A 23,900-nucleotide genomic window follows, 5' to 3' on the forward strand; every position below is an offset into this window, starting at 1 on the left:
ATCATGAATCTAGCATTATACATACAAACCCTAATTTTTCATATTAAGATAAATAAGAAATTCTCAATTTTATTTCTTGATAGGAACAAAGCAAGGTAAGTCAGCTTGATAATCATAATAATTGAATATTACTAACTAATTTATAATTTATTTTTTAACCTTTCGTGATAGTAAAGGGTGAAATTTACAATACAAAGAAAGGTTGGAGATTTTAGATGAGAAATGAGGTAATGAGGTTCTGACTGCCTTTATAACAGCATGCAGCGTGAGTTAACTCACACATATTTGCCTTTAAAACAGCATGCAGCGTGAGTTAACTCACGTATATTAACACTAGCGTGAGTTAACTCACGCAGGGGTAATTTTGGAATTTCAGTTGGTAATGAGCAAATGTGTTGGGTAAAGAGCAAAATTCTTTCTTCATAGATGTGTAGAGTTTGGGAAACAACTTTGAATCTTGTTGTTCCCACATCAAAGGATTTTAGAAAACAGCACGAAAATATCAAAATAACTTCATCGGTAGTTAACTGCTGATGGATGTTAACCGACGGTAGTTAACTGCAGATGGAAATTGGGGTTAAATTTGTCATTTCATGGTGCTTCTTTGCTTTGTGCTAAGTGTAACCAACAATTTTCGACAACTTTATTAAAATAGGGTGCAAATATCCAATAAAGAATGTGATTTACTTTTCCCACCATATCACCTTCTCGCGCCCCCTATGTTTTTTCACAAAAATGCCTATGTGATTTTCAGATTCTAGAATTCGAATTGAGTTTTTCCTTTTTTATAGGGTGAAAAATGAGTCTTTCACCAATTCGGATTTTATAATCCGAAAACCTCAAAAAATAGGGCGCGTTCCTTGCTTTTTTTTTTCTTTTCAGATTATGGAATCTGAACACCCGAAACACCCTTTTTTCAGGGGAAAAACAGTTCGGATTATATAATTTGAACTGTATCAGCACAAATTTTGGGTCTGTTTGTAACATTGATAACCAATTTACGGACAATATTAATCTTCATAACTTTCATCCTTCTATTTTATGTCATTACTAGCTGTTCTTAGTAAAAAAAAAATCTGGTTTCCAGGCTACTTGATCAGATTGCTCTAAAACTTCCCCAAAAATCTGGTTTTCACTCTCAAGTTTTGTCACATATTCATGGATGTTTGTGAGAGGTGACGATTTTGAGTAAGAGATGAAAAAAGGGGTTTGAAAAAATTTATTTGAAAAGGACGATTTCGATATTAACATTTAATTTTGATTAAATCTAAGTGTAATCGGATATTTTTAGGATGCCACCGGGAAAAAAAAAAATCAATCATTGATTCCTCTTAACTCTCTGAAGTACATCCACTTCGTTCAATATATTTTTTCTTGAGTAAAGACCAATTTTGGACCTTGACAAATTTTATACGGGTCAAATCAGTCCTCAACAAATAAAAAAGACCCTATTAATCCCTAACAAAATTCAACCGAAATAATATAGTCTCTCTGTCAATATTTTTCTCCAACCAGTTTTTTTCTTCTTATTTTTGACTCTTATGTGGTAGTCCATTTGTCTTACTAATTGGCACATGTAGTGTCTACAAAAATAAGGGACATTTAAGTCCCTACCAAAAAAATTGGGAAATTTGATCCCCATAAAAATAAAAATAAAACGTAGTCATTATTTTTCAATTTCTTCATGTCAAAAAAATATAAAATGCAGCTTGTTTTAAGAGACCAAATCGATGCTTTTATCTTTTTGTCGGTAATCTTATTTGTTTGAACAGTCGTGGTCGCTGAGACTTGCCGAAAACAAAAAGAACAAGAAGCATGAAACAAGATGCAAGAAATCAAAACAAAAGGATGTGTTAAACACGACCATTCATTCTCATATCGTGAAACAAGAAACAATTCATTCTCTTATCGTGAAAAACTGACATTTTTTGTTTTATTTTGCTTTTTTTTTTTTTACAAGAGACTAATTTGTCTCTTAAAAATTCTTTTAATACCATGTTGGCACTTAATTGACATAGTTAAGGCCACATAGCTAAGCTAACTTACATGTCATAGGTTTAATGATAAAAACTGATTTAAAGACTAAATTGTTTCGGTTTAATTTTATAAATGACTAAATATGATCTTTTTATTTGTTGAGGACTAATTTAACTTCTATAATTTTTCAGGGGCTAAAATGGATCTTCTCTTTTTTTTTTTAATCAAGCCTCGTTCACAGTAACCACTCTAATGTTTTGTTTTTTTATTTTTGAGGAAGAACCACCCTAATGTTGGCCTCCTTAAATTACCTAACCGGACATACCAAAGGTTTACTTTAAACATACCAATCTATCATATCAACAGTCCAACCAAAAAGGGTAAATATATAGGTAGTAATTGAGTACAAACTTTTCCATTGGCGAATAAATAATTGATCTGGACAATTCATTTGAGATAGTTGATTTACAATCATACCTTCATCAAATCTTTTCAAGAGAATTAGCCGTACCTAAGAGAAGAAATACATCTGTAAATGAGGAATCACAGATGTATTTTTAACACAGAATAGAAGTGTTGTATATTCTCAGGTTCGATTCTCCCATTAATGAATTTTGGTTATATCAAAAGTTTTACTTTTAAATTTATATATTTTTTATTGGAACATTTACATTTTTATCTGAAATGTAATAATTTGGAACGATCAGAGTCCTTTTTCAATCTATACTTTTATTTAGTTATCCAATTTAATCTTTAAGATTAACATAATTTTTTTTTTTTGAGGGAACATAAATTAATGGCTCGAATATTATTGAGTGTGAAAAGTTTCAATTAAAGATAAAAATACAGTGATGCTTGTACACAATTCTCTGAACTACTTTTACTAATGAAGGTAACTAGTGATTACAATTTATTGACAATTTGACATCACAGGTATTAGTGGCTAGTTTTTGGTGCAGCTAGAATTTCAATGAAATTCTATTTTAAGGTGTTTGCTGCTGCTAGATTCATTTTCGTTTTTGTATCAAAATGGTATTGATATTGACATGGGGTCTTTTTATTTTGTTTTTGTCATTATCACTAATTCTTAGCAATTTGCATCATCAATGACTCTAGTTTTCACTTTTTACCTACTCATTACTACTGTCATGTGATGCTAGCCTATACTGTTGTTATTATTATTAATTTTTGGGGAATTAGTCATTTAGTCCTTGAATGGGGAACGATTCGTCAATTTAGTCCCTGAATGCAGATAATATGCAAAACAGTCCCTGCATGGTCAATTTCAGGGACTAAAGTGACTAACAAAGTCTACATTTAGGGACTAAATTGACTAACGGAGTCTGCATTCAGGGACTAAATTGACTAACAAAGTCTACATTCAGGGACTATTTTGCAATTTATCTTCATTCAGGGACTAAATTGACGAATCGTTCCCCATTCAGGGACTAAAGTGACTAATTCCCCTTAATTTTTTTTGTTGCTTTATGTTATTAATATTATTATTAATAATGTAATCTGAAAAATAAAATAAAATTGAATAATAAAGTGGAATAAATTGGGCCATTTGATCTCCTCATGCTTGTTTGTTATTACTTGAAATTTTCTTGTGGCAGGGAAGACACTTCAGTCAACTCGGGAGCTGCAAAAGCTGGAAAATTTATCTCTATACTTTTGTTGTTTATTATTTTGAATTTGATTAAATAAGTTTTTAATCCTTATAAACATGTTATATTTCATTTTTAGTTCTTCTATAATTTGTTTTTAAATAATATTCTTTTAAATGTTTTCCGTCAACATTATGAAAGAATGTATAGAATATTATAAAATCTCTTCAACAAAACTTTAGAATTTTTTGACAGAGAATTAATTAAATATGATTTTGAAGCGCCAAAATCTTAAACATTCATATCTAATTTATCCATCCCTTACTAAAATACAAAATTTTGCATGAGATATTATTAAAATGTCAAAAACATGGTTGAAAAAAAATCATTCAAACATTTAAATGATACATATGAATTGACTTAAAAGTAGTTAAAATGCTGACAAAAAGTATTTAAAGACTAGTTATTTAAAAACAAATTTTATAAAGACTAAAACTAAAATATGATTATTTATATAAATCAAAGACCTATTCAGCCCTATTATTTTTTTATGTACTGTATTCTACTAGATCAAATAATTTACTCACTTAATGGAGAGAGGCTCTTATTCCCATCATTCCCTTGACCATACTTAATATCTATGTAGTTACCAAACTACAAAAAAGAGCACAATTCTTATTCCGCATCCACCTGATTCACTGTATACAAGTCTCTCCTACAAAATGAGAAAAAGGCTCTTATTCGATCATGTAAATTGTATTATTAACATGCAATCAGTCATATAAATAATTTGTCCATTTATTTTCCCACCTTGTTAGTTTCTTATTAAAACATCATTTAAAACCCTCCAAACACATGAAAAAACCCTTAGAAGCCCTCCATTTATTCGATTTTATAATTTAAATAGAGTGCGCGAGAAGAGAGAATGGCGGAAAAAAAATGCCCAAATAATTCAAGTAATGGTGTCTCTGGTTAACTACTTTAGGGCTAAATTGATGGATGTGAGCATAGTTTTTATATACCTTTTAAATTGATTTTAATAGTTTAGAAAATAAATTGATTGTTTGTTGATAGAGTTTTCTTTTGATAAACAGGTATCAAACACATATTTTGTACAAGTATTCTAATATTTGGTTGAATCATTATTTTGTACATATTTTCAAGCATACAATGACAAAATTAAAGTGTATGAAATACACACTTTCGAATTTGTAACATTGACGATATAAAAATTATTGGTTGAATCTACATTAGACTAAACCAAAGCGAATTTAACAATTTGTGCTTTATGATGAAAGTGCAAAACAACATCACACCAAGATAAATGACGAACAAAACAACACGACAATCAGAAAAATTATATATGTGAAAATAATTTTTTCTTCTTTTTTATTTTTGAAGAAGCAAAAAATAATTTTTTTCTTCTTTTTTACAAACCTTACTTTTTATTTTATGGATACAAACCTTACTCTTGAAACATTATTACTAAATGGTATGGTAATAATATTAGTTAATATTTTTCATATTCATCATATATTTAAATTTTACATAGGAAACAAAAACACAAAGATGATTGGTTCCATGAATATTAGGGGACGATGTAAAATCATTTTACACCGTCGGTGCATAGTCATTAACCTCCTTATAGAAATACATTCAAACAAATTAAAAAAAGAAAGACCAATATAAAACAAATTTATTAATTTATTATTATGTTCACATTTATTAAACATAGGAAATTTTTTATTTAGTTTGGTGTTCATAAGTGATGTTTTCCTCATATAGTTTGGCGCCAGTCACACGTCTCTCTTTCTCTTTGCTCTCTTTGTATAACACACCAATGTCTGATTCTTTTTTCTATTACCATCTTTTTATAGTATTTCTCATTACATCACTTTCCTAACATTAAACTTCATCATCCTTAGACAACACTCTTTCTCTCTCTCTTTTCTCAAATCAAATCAAACACACTTTTCTATTTTCTTTGTTCTTTCTTCTGCTTCTGTGTCTTTCATTTTTTCCACAACAACGTTTCATTTTTTCTCTTTCTGTTCTCTAAGTACTAACATATAACAGAGAAAGAACAACGTTTTCTCTTGTTTTTGTTCTGTTTTTTGTTTTGTTTTTCATCTCTTGTTTGTAATGGCTAGTGTTTCTAGCAGAACTCGTAGCAAGAATGTTCCGTTGTTCCGTTGTCTTCCGCTGAAATCGAAGCGGGGAAGAAAGAGTGATGAAGATGATATGAGTTTGAACTATGTTTCTGGTTTTAAGAAAAGGAAGACTAAAGAAGAACCTTTTGTTGTTCCGAAGAATGTTAAGGTTATTTGCATTGATGATGATGATGATGATGATGTGGAGATGTTTGATGCTAAAGATGGAAGCTTTGTTGAGAAACAATGTGGTTTGGATGAAGATAATCCGATTTCTATAGGTTCTGATGAGTATGATGAGACTGATGAAGAACATTCTGTTGGTTTTGGCGGTGATAATGAAGAAGAAGAAGAAGAAGAAGAAGAAAAAGAAGGTGTTGATGCTAAACAGGAAGTAAAAAAGGATGAAAGTAAAGGAAGTGGCGAGTTTGATGATAAAGATAAAAACTTTGTTGATTTGGATGATTCTGCAGAGAGTGGTGATGATTCTGATTCTGTTTCTGATGAGAGTGAGGATGATGATGATTCTGATGATGAAGATTTTGATGTTAATAAGGTGAATGACATGGATGATGATAGTTCTTCTGGTTCTCACTATGATGATGATGAGGAGGAGGAAGAGGTGGTGGAGGAGGAGGAGGTAGAGGAGAAGAAAAAGTTTGGTAGAAAATACTTGAATGTGGTGGAGGATTTGGTTAGAGAGGTGATGGATAAACAAAGTAGAATTTCTGAGATGAATGATGAGGAGATAAACGTTGAAAATAGTCCATCTTCCACAAAGAATGAGGAGATGAAGGATAAAAGTCCTTCTGTGAACAATGGTGAAATGGAGCATTCAGATTTTGGTGAGGAGATAAAGGATAAAAATCCTTCTGTAAACATTGAAGTGGAGCATTCTGATCATGGTAGTGTAGCAACCTCTAATACCTTTGAGAAGAAGAAGGATTCTTTTGTACACACTGATGAAGTGGAGCATTCAGATCCAATAAAGGGTTCTTCTTCTTCTTCAAACCAGAAGGAAACATCAGAGATTCAAAAGGCAGTGCAAAATGTCTCTGATGATGATTTAAATGTTACCAATGCAAGAGAGAGTGTGAATCTTCATGATGATCTCGATGTTGTAAATTATGATGATGTAAATGATGTAAATGTTGGCAAAGCCAAAGAAAGTGTGAATCTTCCTGATGATATTGATGTTGCAAATGATGATGTAAATGTTACCAAGGCTAAAGAAAGTGTGAATCTTTGTGCTGATATTGATGTTGCAAAAATCAAAGTCAAAGTCGAAGACAATACAGACACTAATGAATGTGTGAAGGTTGCTGATTCTCATAAAGGAAAGGAAAAATATGTCAGAGGTTTAGATGTTGGAGGAGTTTCTTTGGTTGAAACAAAGGAAGAAGAGATGAAGAATGAATCAGTTGTGTTCGAGTTCAAGTATGATGCTGTTGATCGACGAGATATGCAGCCACCACCGGTTCCTGTGGAAACACCTCCATCGATATGGTGCTTTAAAAAGGTGGGAAAAGTGCAGAAGACAAAGGAGGATGAGGAGGAGGAAGTGTTATGGGATGAAATGGAGACAGCCCTTAGAGAATCAAAAGCGGTATACAAGGTAATCCTTCTCTTTAGGAACATTTAAATTTGAATTTCGCATTTGCATATCAATTTTAATTCGTGAACTATAGGACTGGTGCTTAAGCTGATTTTGAACTTAAATTATTTATATGTTTAAACTTTGGTTCTTTTTTTTCATACCAGAATGAAACATCAGAGGGAAAAAAAGCGAAAAGTGTAAATTTTCCCAAAGCCAAATTCAAATCCAATGTCAAATACAATGCCAAACCTAATGACAGTGTAAATGTTGCTGACTGTGATAAGGGAAAGAAAAAATATGTCGAAGGTTTAGGTGTTGGAGGAGTTTCATCGGTTCAAACGAACCAAGAAAAGATGAAGGACTCGGATAAAGAGAAAATGATGGAGAACAAAGGAAGGGACTGTAAAGGTATAGCTAACATCCCGATTGAGAAGAAGGAATCTATTGATAACAATGGTTTCAATCAAAGCATCAAAAATCCGCATTTTAAGACAAAGGAGTTGCGTTCACTCGAACTCCTTGCTCAATGCTATTGGGAAAGAAAGAATACAATGAAAAATGATTCAATTGTTTTGGAGTTCAAGGACGATGGAGTTGGTCAACGAGATACACGGCCACCACCGGTTCCTGTGGTAGAGACACCCCAATCGTTATGGAGCCTTAAAAAGGTGGAAAAAGTACAAAAGACTAAGGAGGAGGAAGAGAATGAAGTGCTATGGGATGAATTGGAAACAGTTCTTAGAGAATCAGAAGCTGTATCCAAGGTAATCATCCTCTTTAAGAACATTAAAATTTAAACTTTGCGTTTTAACGTTAATTTGTGAACTATAGGACTAGTGCTTAAGATGATTTTGATTTTTGATATAAATTGTTTATATGTTTAAACTTTGGTCTAAACAGATGCTCAATGAGATTTGTAAAGAGACATCAGTGACAGCGATTAACATAGTGTTTTACTATCTGCAGATTGGAAATTTAGAGACAGATGAAGCTAGCGGAAGTACATCATGTTGTTGTGAACACAACATTTTTCTCGATGAAGAGATCGGTGAATTTTGCAAATCATGTGGCGTGGTTATTACTGAGATCAAATATATCTCACCACTAGTGGTAAGCATGTCGATTTATGTAAAATAACTTGGTACTGTTTTATTTTGATCTTGATTATTGAAATTTGAACAGACCGCTGTTAGTGAAATAATGGGATTTGTCGGTGGTAGAGTCACTGATGTTTGTATCTTTGGTTTTATGTTGATTTATATGAAAACAATGTTAGTTGTTAGCACCTTTAAGACTAATTTATTTTCACTGTTGAGTGTTGATTATGATCTCTCGAACCGTTATGCTAAGTACTTAACTATATTTCTATTCTTTTCGTTTGTTTTTGGGTACAAGTTTCTATTCTTTTCTTTATTATCTACGAAACTATGATTAAAACGGAAATTGATCGGTATGGGATCGAAATAATTTGCATACATAGTGTTTGCATTGATACCCTTGTATTATGGCATCATACTTTAATTTTATCCCAATTCTCTGATTTGATAATGAAATTTGTTTAATCTATGAAGCTCTGGCATAGACACAAATACTTGACACTTCACTGATACAAACATTGATAACAATTTAACTTTTTTAGAGGGAATTGATAATAATTTAATGAAAATGAGAAATAGGATTACATTTTTTACTACATAAGCGACAGTTAAAAAATATTGGAGGGAGTAGTCAAGTATTTTTCCATTTATTTGTTTTCCTAAGGTTATGTCAATAAGTTCAAATAAATTTTCATGCTGTTAGATTCATATTTTGACATCATGCTGATATAATGTTTGATAAGAGGCACTGAATTTTGCATACTTGTTTTTCACGTGGCACAGATTGATAGATTTCCCGGTGAAGGTTCAGGAAAAAAGGCATCGTTTGATGGAGTAAATGTTTCACATGTTGATCGATCTCAGTTAAATGTTTCTGATAATGGTTCCGAGACTAATTTCTCTCGCAATGAAGGCACAGTTTGGGACCTAATTCCTGGTGTGAAACAAACTTTATATCCTCATCAAATAGAAGGCTTTGAATTCATTTGGAAAAATTTGGCAGGACACACTGAGCTTCAAAAGTTAAAGAATGCCGATCCTTGCAGCGAAGGTGGCTGTATCATTTCTCATGCTCCTGGAACCGGAAAGACAAGGCTGACCATAGTGTTTCTCAAGGCATATTTGAAAGCCTTTCCCAAATGCTTGCCGATTATTGTCGCTCCTGCTAGTATACTGCTAACTTGGGAGGATGAATTCAAGAAATGGGACATTGGAGTTCCATTTCATAATTTAAGCAATCCCGAGTTATCTGGTAAAGAGCATCCTGATGCGGTTGAAACGTTTGATATGTCGAATACACAGCATAATGTTCATGAAACGCGGATGGCAAAACTGATTTCTTGGTTCAAAGAGGCAAGCATTCTTGGAATCAGCTACAATTTGTTTGGGAAAAAATGCCAAGATAAGAAAGATAAGAAAAAGCATGAAAATGTGAAAGAGAGCGAAGAAAACTGTGATATGCGAAAGGTTCTGCTTAATTCTCCTGGTTTGATAGTTCTAGACGAAGGACACACACCAAGAAATCAAAGAAGTGATATTTGGAAAGTGTTTAAGAAGCTTCAAACGCAGAAGCGTATCATCCTTTCCGGAACTCCATTCCAGAACAATTTCTGGGAGCTTTACAGCACCTTAAGCTTGGTGAAACCTTCTTTTCCTAACACGATACCGCCTGAGCTTAAAAGTTTTTGCCAAAATCAGGGATATAAATCATCAAAAAAATGCAATTGGGAACCAGTGTTGCTCAACAAAACAAGAGACCCTTCTGATGATCAGATCAAGAAGTTTAAATTGCTTATGGATCCCTTTGTGCATGTGCACAAAGGCGCGATCCTTGAAAGTAAGCTTCCCGGGTTAAAGGACTGTTTGGTGACTTTGAAGGCTGGTAGTTTGCAGAATGAAATTCTGAAGAGCATTAAACGTTCTCAGAACACAATATTTAACTTTGAACGTAAGGTAGCATTGGCATCCGTTCATCCATCGCTTTTCCTTGAATGTGCTCTTTCAGAAGAAGAAAAATCTGCTCTCGACAAGGATCATCTGGAAAAGATTAGACTGAACCCACATGAAGGTGTCAAAACAAAATTTTTGTTTGAGTTTGTTCGGCTATGTGATGCTTTTCACGAGAAAGTTCTTGTGTTCAGCCAATTCCGTGCTCCTTTACAGTTAATTAAAGACCAATTAAACTCGGCTTTTAAATGGACTGAGGGAAAGGAAGTACTGGTCATGTCTGGCGAGGATCCTCCAAAGGTCAAGCAATCTGTAATCCACAGCTTCAACGATGAAAATTGCGAAGCAAAGGTTTTACTTGCATCTACAAAAGCTTGTTCCGAGGGAATTAGCTTAGTTGGAGCTTCAAGGGTCGTACTTCTGGATGTTGTATGGAATCCTTCGGTCGAAAGACAAGCTATCAGCCGAGCGTATAGGATTGGTCAGAAGAAAGTGGTATACACATACCATCTGCTCGCTGAAGGGACTACCGAGGAAGAAAAATATGGTAAACAGGCCGAGAAGGACCGGTTATCTGAGCTCGTTTTTTCAGCAAAAAATGCCGCCAGTAAGTCCAAGAACTCTGCTGTGAACTTCGAAGATAGAGTTCTTGATGAGATGACTAAGCACGAAAAGCTCAAAGGCATATTTGTTAAGTGCGTAGTACTGAGGAAGGAGCGAGATGTGGTCTGAGAGTTTTGGCCGTGGATCCAATGTCGCGCTTGCAAGGACTACTTGCAAAGGTAAGAATATTTTAGGTGAATCAGATTAAATTACGAGTTTTGTCTTTGTATTTTGTTAATAATCATGATAAATCAATGATATACTTTAATCAAAGGTTAAACAAAAAATTGAAATGCTCTTACTTTAACCATTTTGATTAGCTCTAATTATCTCTATGTTGCTTTATTCAAATAATGTTTCTGATTTAGCTCTTTATTTGGTTTTGCAGATTCTTCAACATTGGTCACTATACAAAATTTAATGCAGGCTTGTTAATTTGATGAAACTAGCTCTTTAATTGGTTTTGCAGATTCTTCAACACATTAGGATATCATTTATTAGGTTTCATATGTTAAGTAAGCAATTTCTTTCCTAGGACTTGCAACTTAGGATATATATTACTATCTGTTAAGTAATGTAATTACTTTGCTAACTTTCTATTTTCTTTGTCATTATTAGTACTAAGCAATTTGCATCATCAATGAACGATAGTTTTCACCTACTCACTACTACTGTCATGTGATGCTAACCTGTAGTAACTTGGAAGCATCATAATTCATTTAGTATTAGCTTTTAATCACTTTGAAAATTAAGAATAATTGCAAGTTCAAATTTATATATATTTTCTAAATTAATGCAAACCTTATAGCTAGAACAATATTACCTGCTACAATAACTATTGATTCTCTTGAGAGAATTTTTTTCAAAATTAAAAATTATTAAAATCTTATGTCCAATGTTACAGGATCAATTAAATCTATACTACTAATAAAGTGGGTACATGGATTTTTTTGGTGTAGCCTATTTTTAATATATCAAAATTACCTTGAAATAATTTTACTCCTTAAATCTATTAATTATATGTTTCGGTTGACATAAATATGTATTTGTTTAATTTTCAAATTTAAACTGGGTTATGGAATGGAGTAGAGATACATAATTTTTTAAAGAACACTAATAAACATATTTTTTTTGACAAATAACAGTTATACTTGAATTGCTATTTTTTTTTTTGACAAATAAACAGTTATTTATACTTTTTTTTTTGAGGGAAAGTTATTTATACTTGAATTGCTATTTTTTTTTTTAAGAACTTTGATTATGAAGATATTATTAATACGTTGCAACCAAAAAATGTTAGGAAATATTTTGAGTTATTATAAGCGCATTAATTTCATGGCTTAATTGCACTTTTGGCCCCCTATCTTTCCAAAAGTTGCGGTTACATCCCCTTAACTAATTTAAATACAAAACAGCCCCCTAAGTATTGAAACTGTGGCGGTTTTGGCCCCCCAAGGCAAAAAAAAATAAAAAAATGACACGTGTCACCTTACTTAGGGTGCCACGTCAGCCTTGGGGGCCAAAACTGCCACAGATTCAATACTTAGGGGGCTGTTTTGTATTTAAAATAGTTAGGGAGCTGTAACCGCAACTTTTGGAAAGATAGGGGGCCAAAAGTCCAATTAAGCCTAATTTCATAGTTCGACCAAAAAGGTAGCAATTGAGTGGACCAACCCTTTAGTCCTCATTCAGAGTACTCCATAAGCTTCAATACTTTCTCCGTCCCGCAATAGATGACCCATTTGAAAATGTACAATTTTGACCTAACTTACTTTGACTGTATTTTTCTACTAATATTTAAAGATAAATAATATCATATAAGATGTTGTTAGATTCGTCTCGATCAGTATTTTCAAAAAAATTTCTAATATATTATTCAAGATATTTAAGCTCAAAGTTATGCATTGGTATCCGTAATAAGGTCAACTGTGTCAAGTATTATGGGACGGATGGAATATCTTTTTAGATTATTCGATTGGACTTTTTAATAATTTACCTAACTGAACATAAAAAAGTGTGCTATGAAACATACCAATCTATCAGATCAACAGTTCCACCAAAAAGGCAAATATTGGAAGCAAGCAATTGAGTGGATTTAGATAGTGTAAAGTGTAACAATATACGGTCAAATTTAGAGTTATATGTGGACCGTCCAAGCAAAATTGTAACTGGGTGATTGGATAGTCCAAATTTTAACCTAGATTCTAATTATTTTTTGAAGTGTGTATATATAATATTGAATTTTAAATCTAGATGTTTGATAATTTTTTAAGAAGATAACATGAAATATATTAAATAAAAAAAGCTTCTCACCTATCGAAAGAGTGTTAGGTTATGACTCGAGTAATTACACCCCGACATACAATAAACACAACCTTTAGTTAGACAACGAGAAACAACTCCGAGTATAGCACTTAATGAGGTTATTTCATCAATGATGATAATCAAACGATAAATTTGATATTTTTTGCTTTTAGCCATCAAAAGGAGAATAGTTTTCCTTTATTCAACCAACTTATGTAACATGAGTGAAGCCATCGTAAGGTTCAGTGTGACTATAACCACACCAGAATATTACTCGATAAATATAATAATATATTTTTTACAACTCATGAACCATTCATCATATATTTACCATGTCATTTAATAAGACATATGTTTCAATGGTGAAGCAAAAGAGTATTTGCTTTTTCAGCCGTGCAATCATAGGTTCAACTCCCATATTTTGATTTTTACTTCATAATTTTATTTAGATATTGCTCTATAGTGCGAAAAATTAAAACGCACTAAAAAGTTTTAATTTTTGTAGATTTATTTCATTTTTTTTTTTGACAGATTGTAGATTTATTTCATAATACTTCATAATATTCTTTTGCTCATCGTATTATATTTCATAATATTCATTCGTCGCACTAAAAAGTTTTTCCCATTTTATTTTTGTGGTTAACAAAGTTGTAAAATCAGTTGATGTCACAATTCAGATTTTGTGTTACAAATTATTATAAATAATGACTATTCTTTTATTAAAAATCCTCCTCTAGATGTCGCCAATTGTTCTAAAAATATCCAATATGGTTTTTTTTTTTCTTTCTACATTATTCTTACAATTAGTTATCATTTTCATATAAAGAAAAACAAATTTTTTCATCTAATTTCTTCAAAAAAAAAAAATTCATCTAATTCGTTTAAATGTGATCTTCATTTTCTTCATTGTAAAATCGAATTCTACTTACCATTAGGATAAATTATCCTCAATTCATCAAGAACCAATCTCACAAAAAATGTGTCTTCAAATATTGAGCGTGCTTTGTTAAAGAACAAAGCTAGTAAAGTTTAACAACATTATACTAATTTGCTAACCAAAACTCAATTGCTAAAATTCAGATACGATCAAAATATTCAATTTAATTTGATTAAAATCACGATTTAACTGAAAACCCTATTAAATAAATACATTGATATAAATAGTTATACTTGAATTTCTATTTTTTTTTTAAAAGAACTTCGATTATGAAGATATTATTATGACGTTGCAACCTAAAAATGCAGGGAATTCAGTGGACCAACCCTTTTGTCCTCATCCACCTCATTCACAAAATGGAACCTCATAAGATTAAAACCTGAATATAATGAATGAGTATACTTTGGTTAAAAGAAAAAGGTGTTTATTGCTGAAAAAAGAGCTGCAACCTAAAAGAAAATTGTTGCAGCCTGCAAGCTATAAATAATGAATAAAGATATGAAGATATGATCCTATATACTATAAAGAAAAAGCTGTAATGATGATTACTTGAGTTAACAAAAAAACAAAACTGATAAAAAATGTTGATCAGAGAAAAATGAACAAATAAGGAAACCTAGGAAAGGAGTAAGAGAAAGAGGTGGAAGAAAAGTAATTGTTTAGGGTTTGATTTGTATTGCTAGAGAGTTGGAGTACCTAGGTACACAGTACGGTGCTAGTTATAATATGTATGTATAATGTATAATACTGCACAATGTCGTATAATACTGTATCAAAAAGGTAATATTGGAAGCAATTGAATAGATTTGGATAGTGTAAAAAGGTAATGTCGTATAATACATCTAATTGCATGAAGTATCTCATCAATTAATACTCTACTTTCTTGCATGATTTTAGGACCTATCCAATAGCTTTCATATAACAACGATAACAGGGATTATTCCTTCCACAATAGTAGGCAACATTCTCATCAATTGAAGCACAAACATGAAGCATAATAACAAATGGTGTCTTGTGGAGTCGCATATGCATTTGCAACAACAAAATGAACAACGAAATTGCTTCTAACATTCCAATCTCAATAAAACTTGTCACTAAACTATCAACAAATAAAGCAGATTCACAAGTAAACACAAATATTCCTTGATGACTCACACTACAAGCAGTCCAATCACAACCCCAATCCTTCACGAAATTTAGACTGTACCTGAAGATGAAAATTTCATTGCAGACAACAAATCTCGAACAGTGACAGATAACGTTCAAATTTACCCTCTTGTTGTGACCCATGTCGGGAGGCTCTGGAGGTGGCGGAGCCATGGTGAGGTTCCCGGTCACTTGAAATTCCAGAGAAATCTTCATAAAACTTCGATCTGGAGGTTTTGGCGGCGGCGGTGTTGGAGTGCATAGTCGAGCATCAGAAAATCTCCACCACTCAAAAACTTCACAGGCCACAATAGTTTGTGTTGGCAAAATGTCAAACATGTTGCATGCATTATTATTACCACAATAGGAGGCACAACCTGAATTATCTCATGATTTTTCATTAGGGAATTAAGACGCCCAGTAAAAGATACCCATATAACACTTGAAATGTGGTAAAGTTTATCCTTCACAATGACATGTAAACTAGTCAATCTAGAAGTAGGACAAACTCTATTTGTACTAAAGCCATACCTGATTTCTTCAACAAATTTTAAGCTGCTTAGGTCGAGGTCCGGTGGTTTTTCTGGAGGTCGCAATGTAAGCCAAATCCCACAATCATCAGCAAAAGAATTCAAGTTTTGCACCATTGAATTTTCAACTTGATCAGGTGGCTTTGGTGGTGGTAAAAGCATGGTGTGTTCCCATGTCACCTTGAATTCCACTGTCACATTCTGAATACTACGACCCAGTAGCGGCAGCATCGAATTTGGAACGATTAATTGGGCATGAGCAAATTTGGTCAAATTGAGCAAGCGAAATTCACCTGAGAGAGAATGGCGAGTGTCATGGTTAAGAAGAGGCATATGAACAATTGGTGTTACTAATTCCACCGTTGTTGTTCTCGCACCAACCGAATCATCAACTAATTGTTCATCGAGTAGTTCCATGGACGGAAGAGTTTCTTCTGAAGTCAGAAGCGCATCCTTCGTCGATTCAGTAGCATCGATCTCCTCTTGCAACAGCTTGAGAATTCTAGCACAGGACTCTCGGATTTCCCGTGTGTATTCAGCCATACGCGTATTGTGTTGTTTGTTCAATTCAGCTTCACCATGATCAAGTTTTCGCGATGATTCAACGCTTGGAGATGTGAAGAGTGACTCAACTGGTTGTGCTAAGGTCTCTACGGGTGAGTTCACAACACCATGGGAAGAGCTCCGTGAGAAGTATTGTCGTTTCAGATCTGATTTAGCTTCAATTCGATCCCATACTGTGTATCCTGGTCCGTCCAAATATACCAATTTTGCCCATTCAGCATTGTACTTTGCTTCTATTTGTTCCCAATGAGCTCCTACTGATGTAGCCCATGCCATGGTGACAATGAAAGCACCAATGTAATGATTCTACTTAATTGAAATAAAAATGTAAATGAAATTTCATTGATTCACTCAATTAAGCATTACAACTTAGTAATTGGAATCTCTCATAGAGAGTAATAAGCATTGTCACAATCTGAGTAATTGCACCCCTTCAACAAGAGCGCCATTGTCCATGAGTGACACAATGGCATTACGTCTACGACGACTAGATAACACCGAATGAAAATACTTAGAGTTAGCATCTCCATCACTCAGCCACAGTAACCTCGATTGTTGCCAACTAATGCTAGTATTAACACGTGACATCGAATGAATGTCGTGCGTAATACCCCTCATTTCATCGATTTCTTCATCTGATAAGCCACTAACCGCTCCTTTTTCATCAAATTTCGACAAACGAGCTTTCAACGAATTAATCTTGGCCGGAAGATTTTTAGCATGTGTCGCATGCCACTCCTTCAAAGCTACCTTTATCAGTTTCAATTTTTCTTTGAGCACAAACCCTCCCCACCCCTCAATTTGGAAAGAACGCCATTTTTCTTTAACAAATTCAGTGTACCCCGGCAATTCTTGCCAACACTTCAGCATCCTTGTCGGTCTAGGACCCCAATTTTCCTCATCAATAGATAGCTGTAACGGACAATGATCAGAGAGACCCCGGAGAAGGGCCACCTGAAAACAATTTGGCCAGCTGAAACACCATTCTTCGGACAACAAGTACCTATCAATTCTACTCATCGACGACCCATCACCCTTAAACCAAGTGAAGCTACGACCATTCAACGGCAAATCTATCAACCCGTTCTCTTCAATGAACATATTAAAAGAATTGATATCCAGTGACACACCGCCCCCTCTGACTGACCTTCGTTCTTCCGACTTTCTCACTGCATTAAAATCACCACAAATACACACCTTTTGACCATGTAACGACTGCAATCTTACCGACAAAGCTGCCCACAAATCCTCTTTAGCTCTTGAATCACAAGGGGCATAAATATTAATTAAATAAAATTCCTCATTATTACGTAAAAATCTGCCATGAATTTGTAACATGTGTTCCTGACTACACGAGGACCATACCTCCACTTCCTTCGTATCCCACACCGTCAGTAACCCACCTGATGCCCCCACTGAAGGACGATAAGAATAATCATAGTTCGAGTCGCCCCACAGAGATGAACACACATACCCATCACACGCCATCAACTTAGTTTCTTGTATACATAAAACTGTAGGACATTTCTCCCTCACCATCAACTTATTAAGTTTGTTTGTGATTTTTTGTTAGACCCGCGGGCGGGACGCGCGGGTATAAATTCTAGTTTCAATTCTTTTTAATTAGTAAATTAGTAAACGGATCCATAGACCAAAAAGAAAATTTTCAATTATTTTTAATTAGTAAACGGATCCTTAAACAAAAAGATTTGCTGATTTTTTTTTTAAGGAAAAAAGATTTGTTGATTTATATATTTGAAGAAGAAACACGGTTACTAGCCCAAGTGAGAAAACCCTAATTCACATGTTTTCAAAGCCGCTTTTAACACAAACTAGACTTTTCACCCGTGCTATCGCACGGGTCTGATATAGATGAAGATTATTTTTGAACAAATGATTTTTAAATTGCTAGTTGCGACTAACATGTATGACATTTATATTATATTCGCAATAAGACAATCGAATATAATGACATGAAACAAAATAAATTTATCACAACTTTACACTAATATAAGATTTTATCTTACAAAAGTAGTCTAAGTTATAAGTTTTTGCTGGATGGGGTAATAGGAACGTGATCACTACTTGATATTTTTTAGACAACTTGATCACAACTTAATCATATTAATGTCCTCCACATGTTTGATTGTTTCCTCTGTGATCCAATTCAGTTCACTCTCTATACATCCAATAGCTTATTTTGTTGTTTCAAAAAAAAAAAAAAAAAACCAATAGCTTGTCGCAAAAGTGTGTCTAGGAAGCTTATTAATGCATTGTTCAATATCAGTGATTTATGATTTTTAAGATTGAATTAGTAATGTGACATAAACACACTTCAGTGGAATACAATTGTATTTTACTCTTTATTCTCTTTCAATTTTACTAAAAGTGTGCCAATTGATTAGGAACATACCTAATATGCAAAACCTGTAGTTTTTGAAAACTTGGAAATAAATTGATACTTCACTTGCTGTTAAAAAATAAATAATTTGATACATCAGACAACAATAGAACCCTTATAAGAGTGTGAAAGCCACTGATCCAAGATGACATCACTTCACTATAAAAAAATCACGTGGGAGTGCTCTTGGCTTAAAACAATATGACTTTTTTAGGAGAATTGATGGTTGTTCTTTATATAGTTAGTAAAATTAATGTATTAGAATATTTCAGCATAACTATAACTATAGTTTACATAAGTATTCAACACCAATAAGTTGGTCACGGACTTACACCATTACAATGTGGGAAAAAGAGTGTTATAACACCAAAGCCACTAAAAAAATTCATCAAGACACATTATTTGCCTCAATTGAAAGAAACTTGATCACTTATACTCAGCAAACTATACAGAGGCAACTTCTGCCACCGAGAAGCATGAGTTGCACAGTTATAAGGCACCTCTCACAAAATACAACAGTCTAAATGAATTCGGCAAGCTGAAAAACAGTGATATGGATAGTCTGCTAGCTACGTCTCTCTTGATTGATACATCAACTCCCCACTGAAGATACAATACAGCAACCAAAATCCTGAAACAGTATGCATATATCAACACTGCAAAAACTACAACACACTACTCAGACAGAACAACTCCAACTCGAAGACAGGCTAAATCAAAGGCAAAATGACCAAACTATCATGACTTGACTTCCCCTTTTTTGGATAAGAAAACATGTCAAAAACAATAAGATTAAAGAAAACATGTAGAGCATCTCATCAAATATAGCTTTAGTTGACCACATTATGCCAGGTTTTGGTTGTGATATGTCAGGGTAAAAACAACATACTCTATTATCATATATCTTTTCTCTATCGAGACATGAAAAACTCAGGGCATGTGAAAAAGTAAAATACATCAAAACAACTTCCAAAATTCCTACAGGAACCAAAAAACATGATAAGTAATAAGCCTCCAAATTATTCATCAATGTATATCTAAAGACTAAAGAAAGCAAAATATAATCAAGCATCATTCTCATAGTTAGGGTACGTAAAACAGTAATTGTAGCCATTAGGGTTTTGGAAAAATTAGGGCTTCAAAATTGGCTTGGGACAACTTTTCAAAATTGGCTTGGGACAACTTTTATATATAGATAGATTAAACAAATTGGAATTAAGCATTAGGGTTAAAACAATAAATTTAAGCATTAGGGTTTAGGTTAAAATTAGGGCTAAAATAAGGTTTCGGGTTAACTTTTATAGATAAAAATAGATTAACGATTTAGTTAGGGTAAAACAGTAATTGTAGCCATTAGGGTTTCGGAAAAATTAGGGCTTCAAAATTGGCTTGAGACAACTTTTATATATAGATTTTAAGATTGAATTAGGAACATACCTAATATGCAAAACCTGTAGTTTTTGAAAACTTGGAAATAAATTGATACTTCACTTGCTGTTAAAAAATAAATAATTTGATACATCAGACAACAATAGAACCCTTATAAGAGTGTGAAAGCCACTGATCCAAGATGACATCACTTCACTATAAAAAAATCACGTGGGAGTGCTCTTGGCTTAAAACAATATGACTTTTTTAGGAGAATTGATGGTTGTTCTTTATATAGTTAGTAAAATTAATGTATTAGAATATTTCAGCATAACTATAACTATAGTTTACATAAGTATTCAACACCAATAAGTTGGTCACGGACTTACACCATTACAATGTGGGAAAAAGAGTGTTATAACACCAAAGCCACTAAAAAAATTCATCAAGACACATTATTTGCCTCAATTGAAAGAAACTTGATCACTTATACTCAGCAAACTATACAGAGGCAACTTCTGCCACCGAGAAGCATGAGTTGCACAGTTATAAGGCACCTCTCACAAAATACAACAGTCTAAATGAATTCGGCAAGCTGAAAAACAGTGATATGGATAGTCTGCTAGCTACGTCTCTCTTGATTGATACATCAACTCCCCACTGAAGATACAATACAGCAACCAAAATCCTGAAACAGTATGCATATATCAACACTGCAAAAACTACAACACACTACTCAGACAGAACAACTCCAACTCGAAGACAGGCTAAATCAAAGGCAAAATGACCAAACTATCATGACTTGACTTCCCCTTTTTTGGATAAGAAAACATGTCAAAAACAATAAGATTAAAGAAAACATGTAGAGCATCTCATCAAATATAGCTTTAGTTGACCACATTATGCCAGGTTTTGGTTGTGATATGTCAGGGTAAAAACAACATACTCTATTATCATATATCTTTTCTCTATCGAGACATGAAAAACTCAGGGCATGTGAAAAAGTAAAATACATCAAAACAACTTCCAAAATTCCTACAGGAACCAAAAAACATGATAAGTAATAAGCCTCCAAATTATTCATCAATGTATATCTAAAGACTAAAGAAAGCAAAATATAATCAAGCATCATTCTCATAGTTAGGGTACGTAAAACAGTAATTGTAGCCATTAGGGTTTTGGAAAAATTAGGGCTTCAAAATTGGCTTGGGACAACTTTTCAAAATTGGCTTGGGACAACTTTTATATATAGATAGATTAAACAAATTGGAATTAAGCATTAGGGTTAAAACAATAAATTTAAGCATTAGGGTTTAGGTTAAAATTAGGGCTAAAATAAGGTTTCGGGTTAACTTTTATAGATAAAAATAGATTAACGATTTAGTTAGGGTAAAACAGTAATTGTAGCCATTAGGGTTTCGGAAAAATTAGGGCTTCAAAATTGGCTTGAGACAACTTTTATATATAGATAACACCAAAGCCACTAAAAAAATTCATCAAGACACATTATTTGCCTCAATTGAAAGAAACTTGATCACTTATACTCAGCAAACTATACAGAGGCAACTTCTGCCACCGAGAAGCATGAGTTGCACAGTTATAAGGCACCTCTCACAAAATACAACAGTCTAAATGAATTCGGCAAGCTGAAAAACAGTGATATGGATAGTCTGCTAGCTACGTCTCTCTTGATTGATACATCAACTCCCCACTGAAGATACAATACAGCAACCAAAATCCTGAAACAGTATGCATATATCAACACTGCAAAAACTACAACACACTACTCAGACAGAACAACTCCAACTCGAAGACAGGCTAAATCAAAGGCAAAATGACCAAACTATCATGACTTGACTTCCCCTTTTTTGGATAAGAAAACATGTCAAAAACAATAAGATTAAAGAAAACATGTAGAGCATCTCATCAAATATAGCTTTAGTTGACCACATTATGCCAGGTTTTGGTTGTGATATGTCAGGGTAAAAACAACATACTCTATTATCATATATCTTTTCTCTATCGAGACATGAAAAACTCAGGGCATGTGAAAAAGTAAAATACATCAAAACAACTTCCAAAATTCCTACAGGAACCAAAAAACATGATAAGTAATAAGCCTCCAAATTATTCATCAATGTATATCTAAAGACTAAAGAAAGCAAAATATAATCAAGCATCATTCTCATAGTTAGGGTACGTAAAACAGTAATTGTAGCCATTAGGGTTTTGGAAAAATTAGGGCTTCAAAATTGGCTTGGGACAACTTTTCAAAATTGGCTTGGGACAACTTTTATATATAGATAGATTAAACAAATTGGAATTAAGCATTAGGGTTAAAACAATAAATTTAAGCATTAGGGTTTAGGTTAAAATTAGGGCTAAAATAAGGTTTCGGGTTAACTTTTATAGATAAAAATAGATTAACGATTTAGTTAGGGTAAAACAGTAATTGTAGCCATTAGGGTTTCGGAAAAATTAGGGCTTCAAAATTGGCTTCAGACAACTTTTATATATAGATAACACCAAAGCCACTAAAAAAATTCATCAAGACACATTATTTGCCTCAATTGAAAGAAACTTGATCACTTATACTCAGCAAACTATACAGAGGCAACTTCTGCCACCGAGAAGCATGAGTTGCACAGTTATAAGGCACCTCTCACAAAATACAACAGTCTAAATGAATTCGGCAAGCTGAAAAACAGTGATATGGATAGTCTGCTAGCTACGTCTCTCTTGATTGATACATCAACTCCCCACTGAAGATACAATACAGCAACCAAAATCCTGAAACAGTATGCATATATCAACACTGCAAAAACTACAACACACTACTCAGACAGAACAACTCCAACTCGAAGACAGGCTAAATCAAAGGCAAAATGACCAAACTATCATGACTTGACTTCCCCTTTTTTGGATAAGAAAACATGTCAAAAACAATAAGATTAAAGAAAACATGTAGAGCATCTCATCAAATATAGCTTTAGTTGACCACATTATGCCAGGTTTTGGTTGTGATATGTCAGGGTAAAAACAACATACTCTATTATCATATATCTTTTCTCTATCGAGACATGAAAAACTCAGGGCATGTGAAAAAGTAAAATACATCAAAACAACTTCCAAAATTCCTACAGGAACCAAAAAACATGATAAGTAATAAGCCTCCAAATTATTCATCAATGTATATCTAAAGACTAAAGAAAGCAAAATATAATCAAGCATCATTCTCATAGTTAGGGTACGTAAAACAGTAATTGTAGCCATTAGGGTTTTGGAAAAATTAGGGCTTCAAAATTGGCTTGGGACAACTTTTCAAAATTGGCTTGGGACAACTTTTATATATAGATAGATTAAACAAATTGGAATTAAGCATTAGGGTTAAAACAATAAATTTAAGCATTAGGGTTTAGGTTAAAATTAGGGCTAAAATAAGGTTTCGGGTTAACTTTTATAGATAAAAATAGATTAACGATTTAGTTAGGGTAAAACAGTAATTGTAGCCATTAGGGTTTCGGAAAAATTAGGGCTTCAAAATTGGCTTGAGACAACTTTTATATATAGATAACACCAAAGCCACTAAAAAAATTCATCAAGACACATTATTTGCCTCAATTGAAAGAAACTTGATCACTTATACTCAGCAAACTATACAGAGGCAACTTC

The 23,900-nt window shown here is 33.2% G+C and overlaps 3 protein-coding genes across 3 annotated transcripts; 1 reads left to right on the plus strand and 2 right to left on the minus strand.

Moving 5' to 3' along the window:
- Positions 1-5,496: 5,496 nt before the first annotated feature.
- Positions 5,497-11,639, plus strand: LOC146906457 (SNF2 domain-containing protein CLASSY 3-like). Its single transcript, XM_085725702.1, has 5 exons — positions 5,497-7,349; positions 7,496-8,095; positions 8,298-8,441; positions 9,212-11,157; positions 11,367-11,639. The coding sequence occupies exons 1-4, from the start codon at positions 5,727-5,729 to the stop codon at positions 11,105-11,107; spliced, it is 4,263 nt and encodes a 1,420-aa protein (XP_085581828.1). The 5' UTR covers positions 5,497-5,726; the 3' UTR covers positions 11,108-11,157; positions 11,367-11,639.
- Positions 11,640-15,137: 3,498 nt separating this feature from the next.
- On the minus strand, positions 15,138-16,908 carry LOC146906458 (uncharacterized). The gene is made up of 2 exons (XM_085727254.1): positions 15,897-16,908; positions 15,138-15,742 (listed from the first exon to the last, which is right to left on the minus strand). The coding sequence occupies exons 1-2, from the start codon at positions 16,733-16,735 to the stop codon at positions 15,721-15,723; spliced, it is 861 nt and encodes a 286-aa protein (XP_085583380.1). The 5' UTR covers positions 16,736-16,908; the 3' UTR covers positions 15,138-15,720.
- LOC146906459 (uncharacterized) lies at positions 16,868-17,947 on the minus strand. The gene has a single exon (XM_085728834.1). It carries the CDS (start codon positions 17,945-17,947, stop codon positions 16,868-16,870), a length of 1,080 nt encoding a protein of 359 aa, XP_085584960.1.
- Positions 17,948-23,900: the final 5,953 nt, after the last annotated feature.

This window comes from Medicago sativa, chromosome 7, assembly GCF_051527215.1.
Source record: "Medicago sativa cultivar Bolivia chromosome 7, Bolivia_mono, whole genome shotgun sequence".
NCBI lineage: Eukaryota > Viridiplantae > Streptophyta > Magnoliopsida > Fabales > Fabaceae > Medicago > Medicago sativa.

Excerpts from the sequence above, each read along its gene's own strand:
- LOC146906458 (XM_085727254.1), bottom strand. The coding sequence starts at position 16,735 with ATGGCATGGGCTACATCAGTAGGAGCTCATTGGGAACAAATAGAAGCA. Across the intron at positions 15,743-15,896 it reads AAATTTGTTGAAGAAATCAG|GTTGTGCCTCCTATTGTGGT; the intron begins GTATGGCTTTAG and ends GAGATAATTCAG.
- LOC146906459 (XM_085728834.1), bottom strand. The coding sequence starts at position 17,947 with ATGGCGTGTGATGGGTATGTGTGTTCATCTCTGTGGGGCGACTCGAAC.
- LOC146906457 (XM_085725702.1), top strand. The coding sequence starts at position 5,727 with ATGGCTAGTGTTTCTAGCAGAACTCGTAGCAAGAATGTTCCGTTGTTC. Across the intron at positions 7,350-7,495 it reads AATCAAAAGCGGTATACAAG|AATGAAACATCAGAGGGAAA; the intron begins GTAATCCTTCTC and ends TTTTCATACCAG. Across the intron at positions 8,442-9,211 it reads AATATATCTCACCACTAGTG|ATTGATAGATTTCCCGGTGA; the intron begins GTAAGCATGTCG and ends CACGTGGCACAG.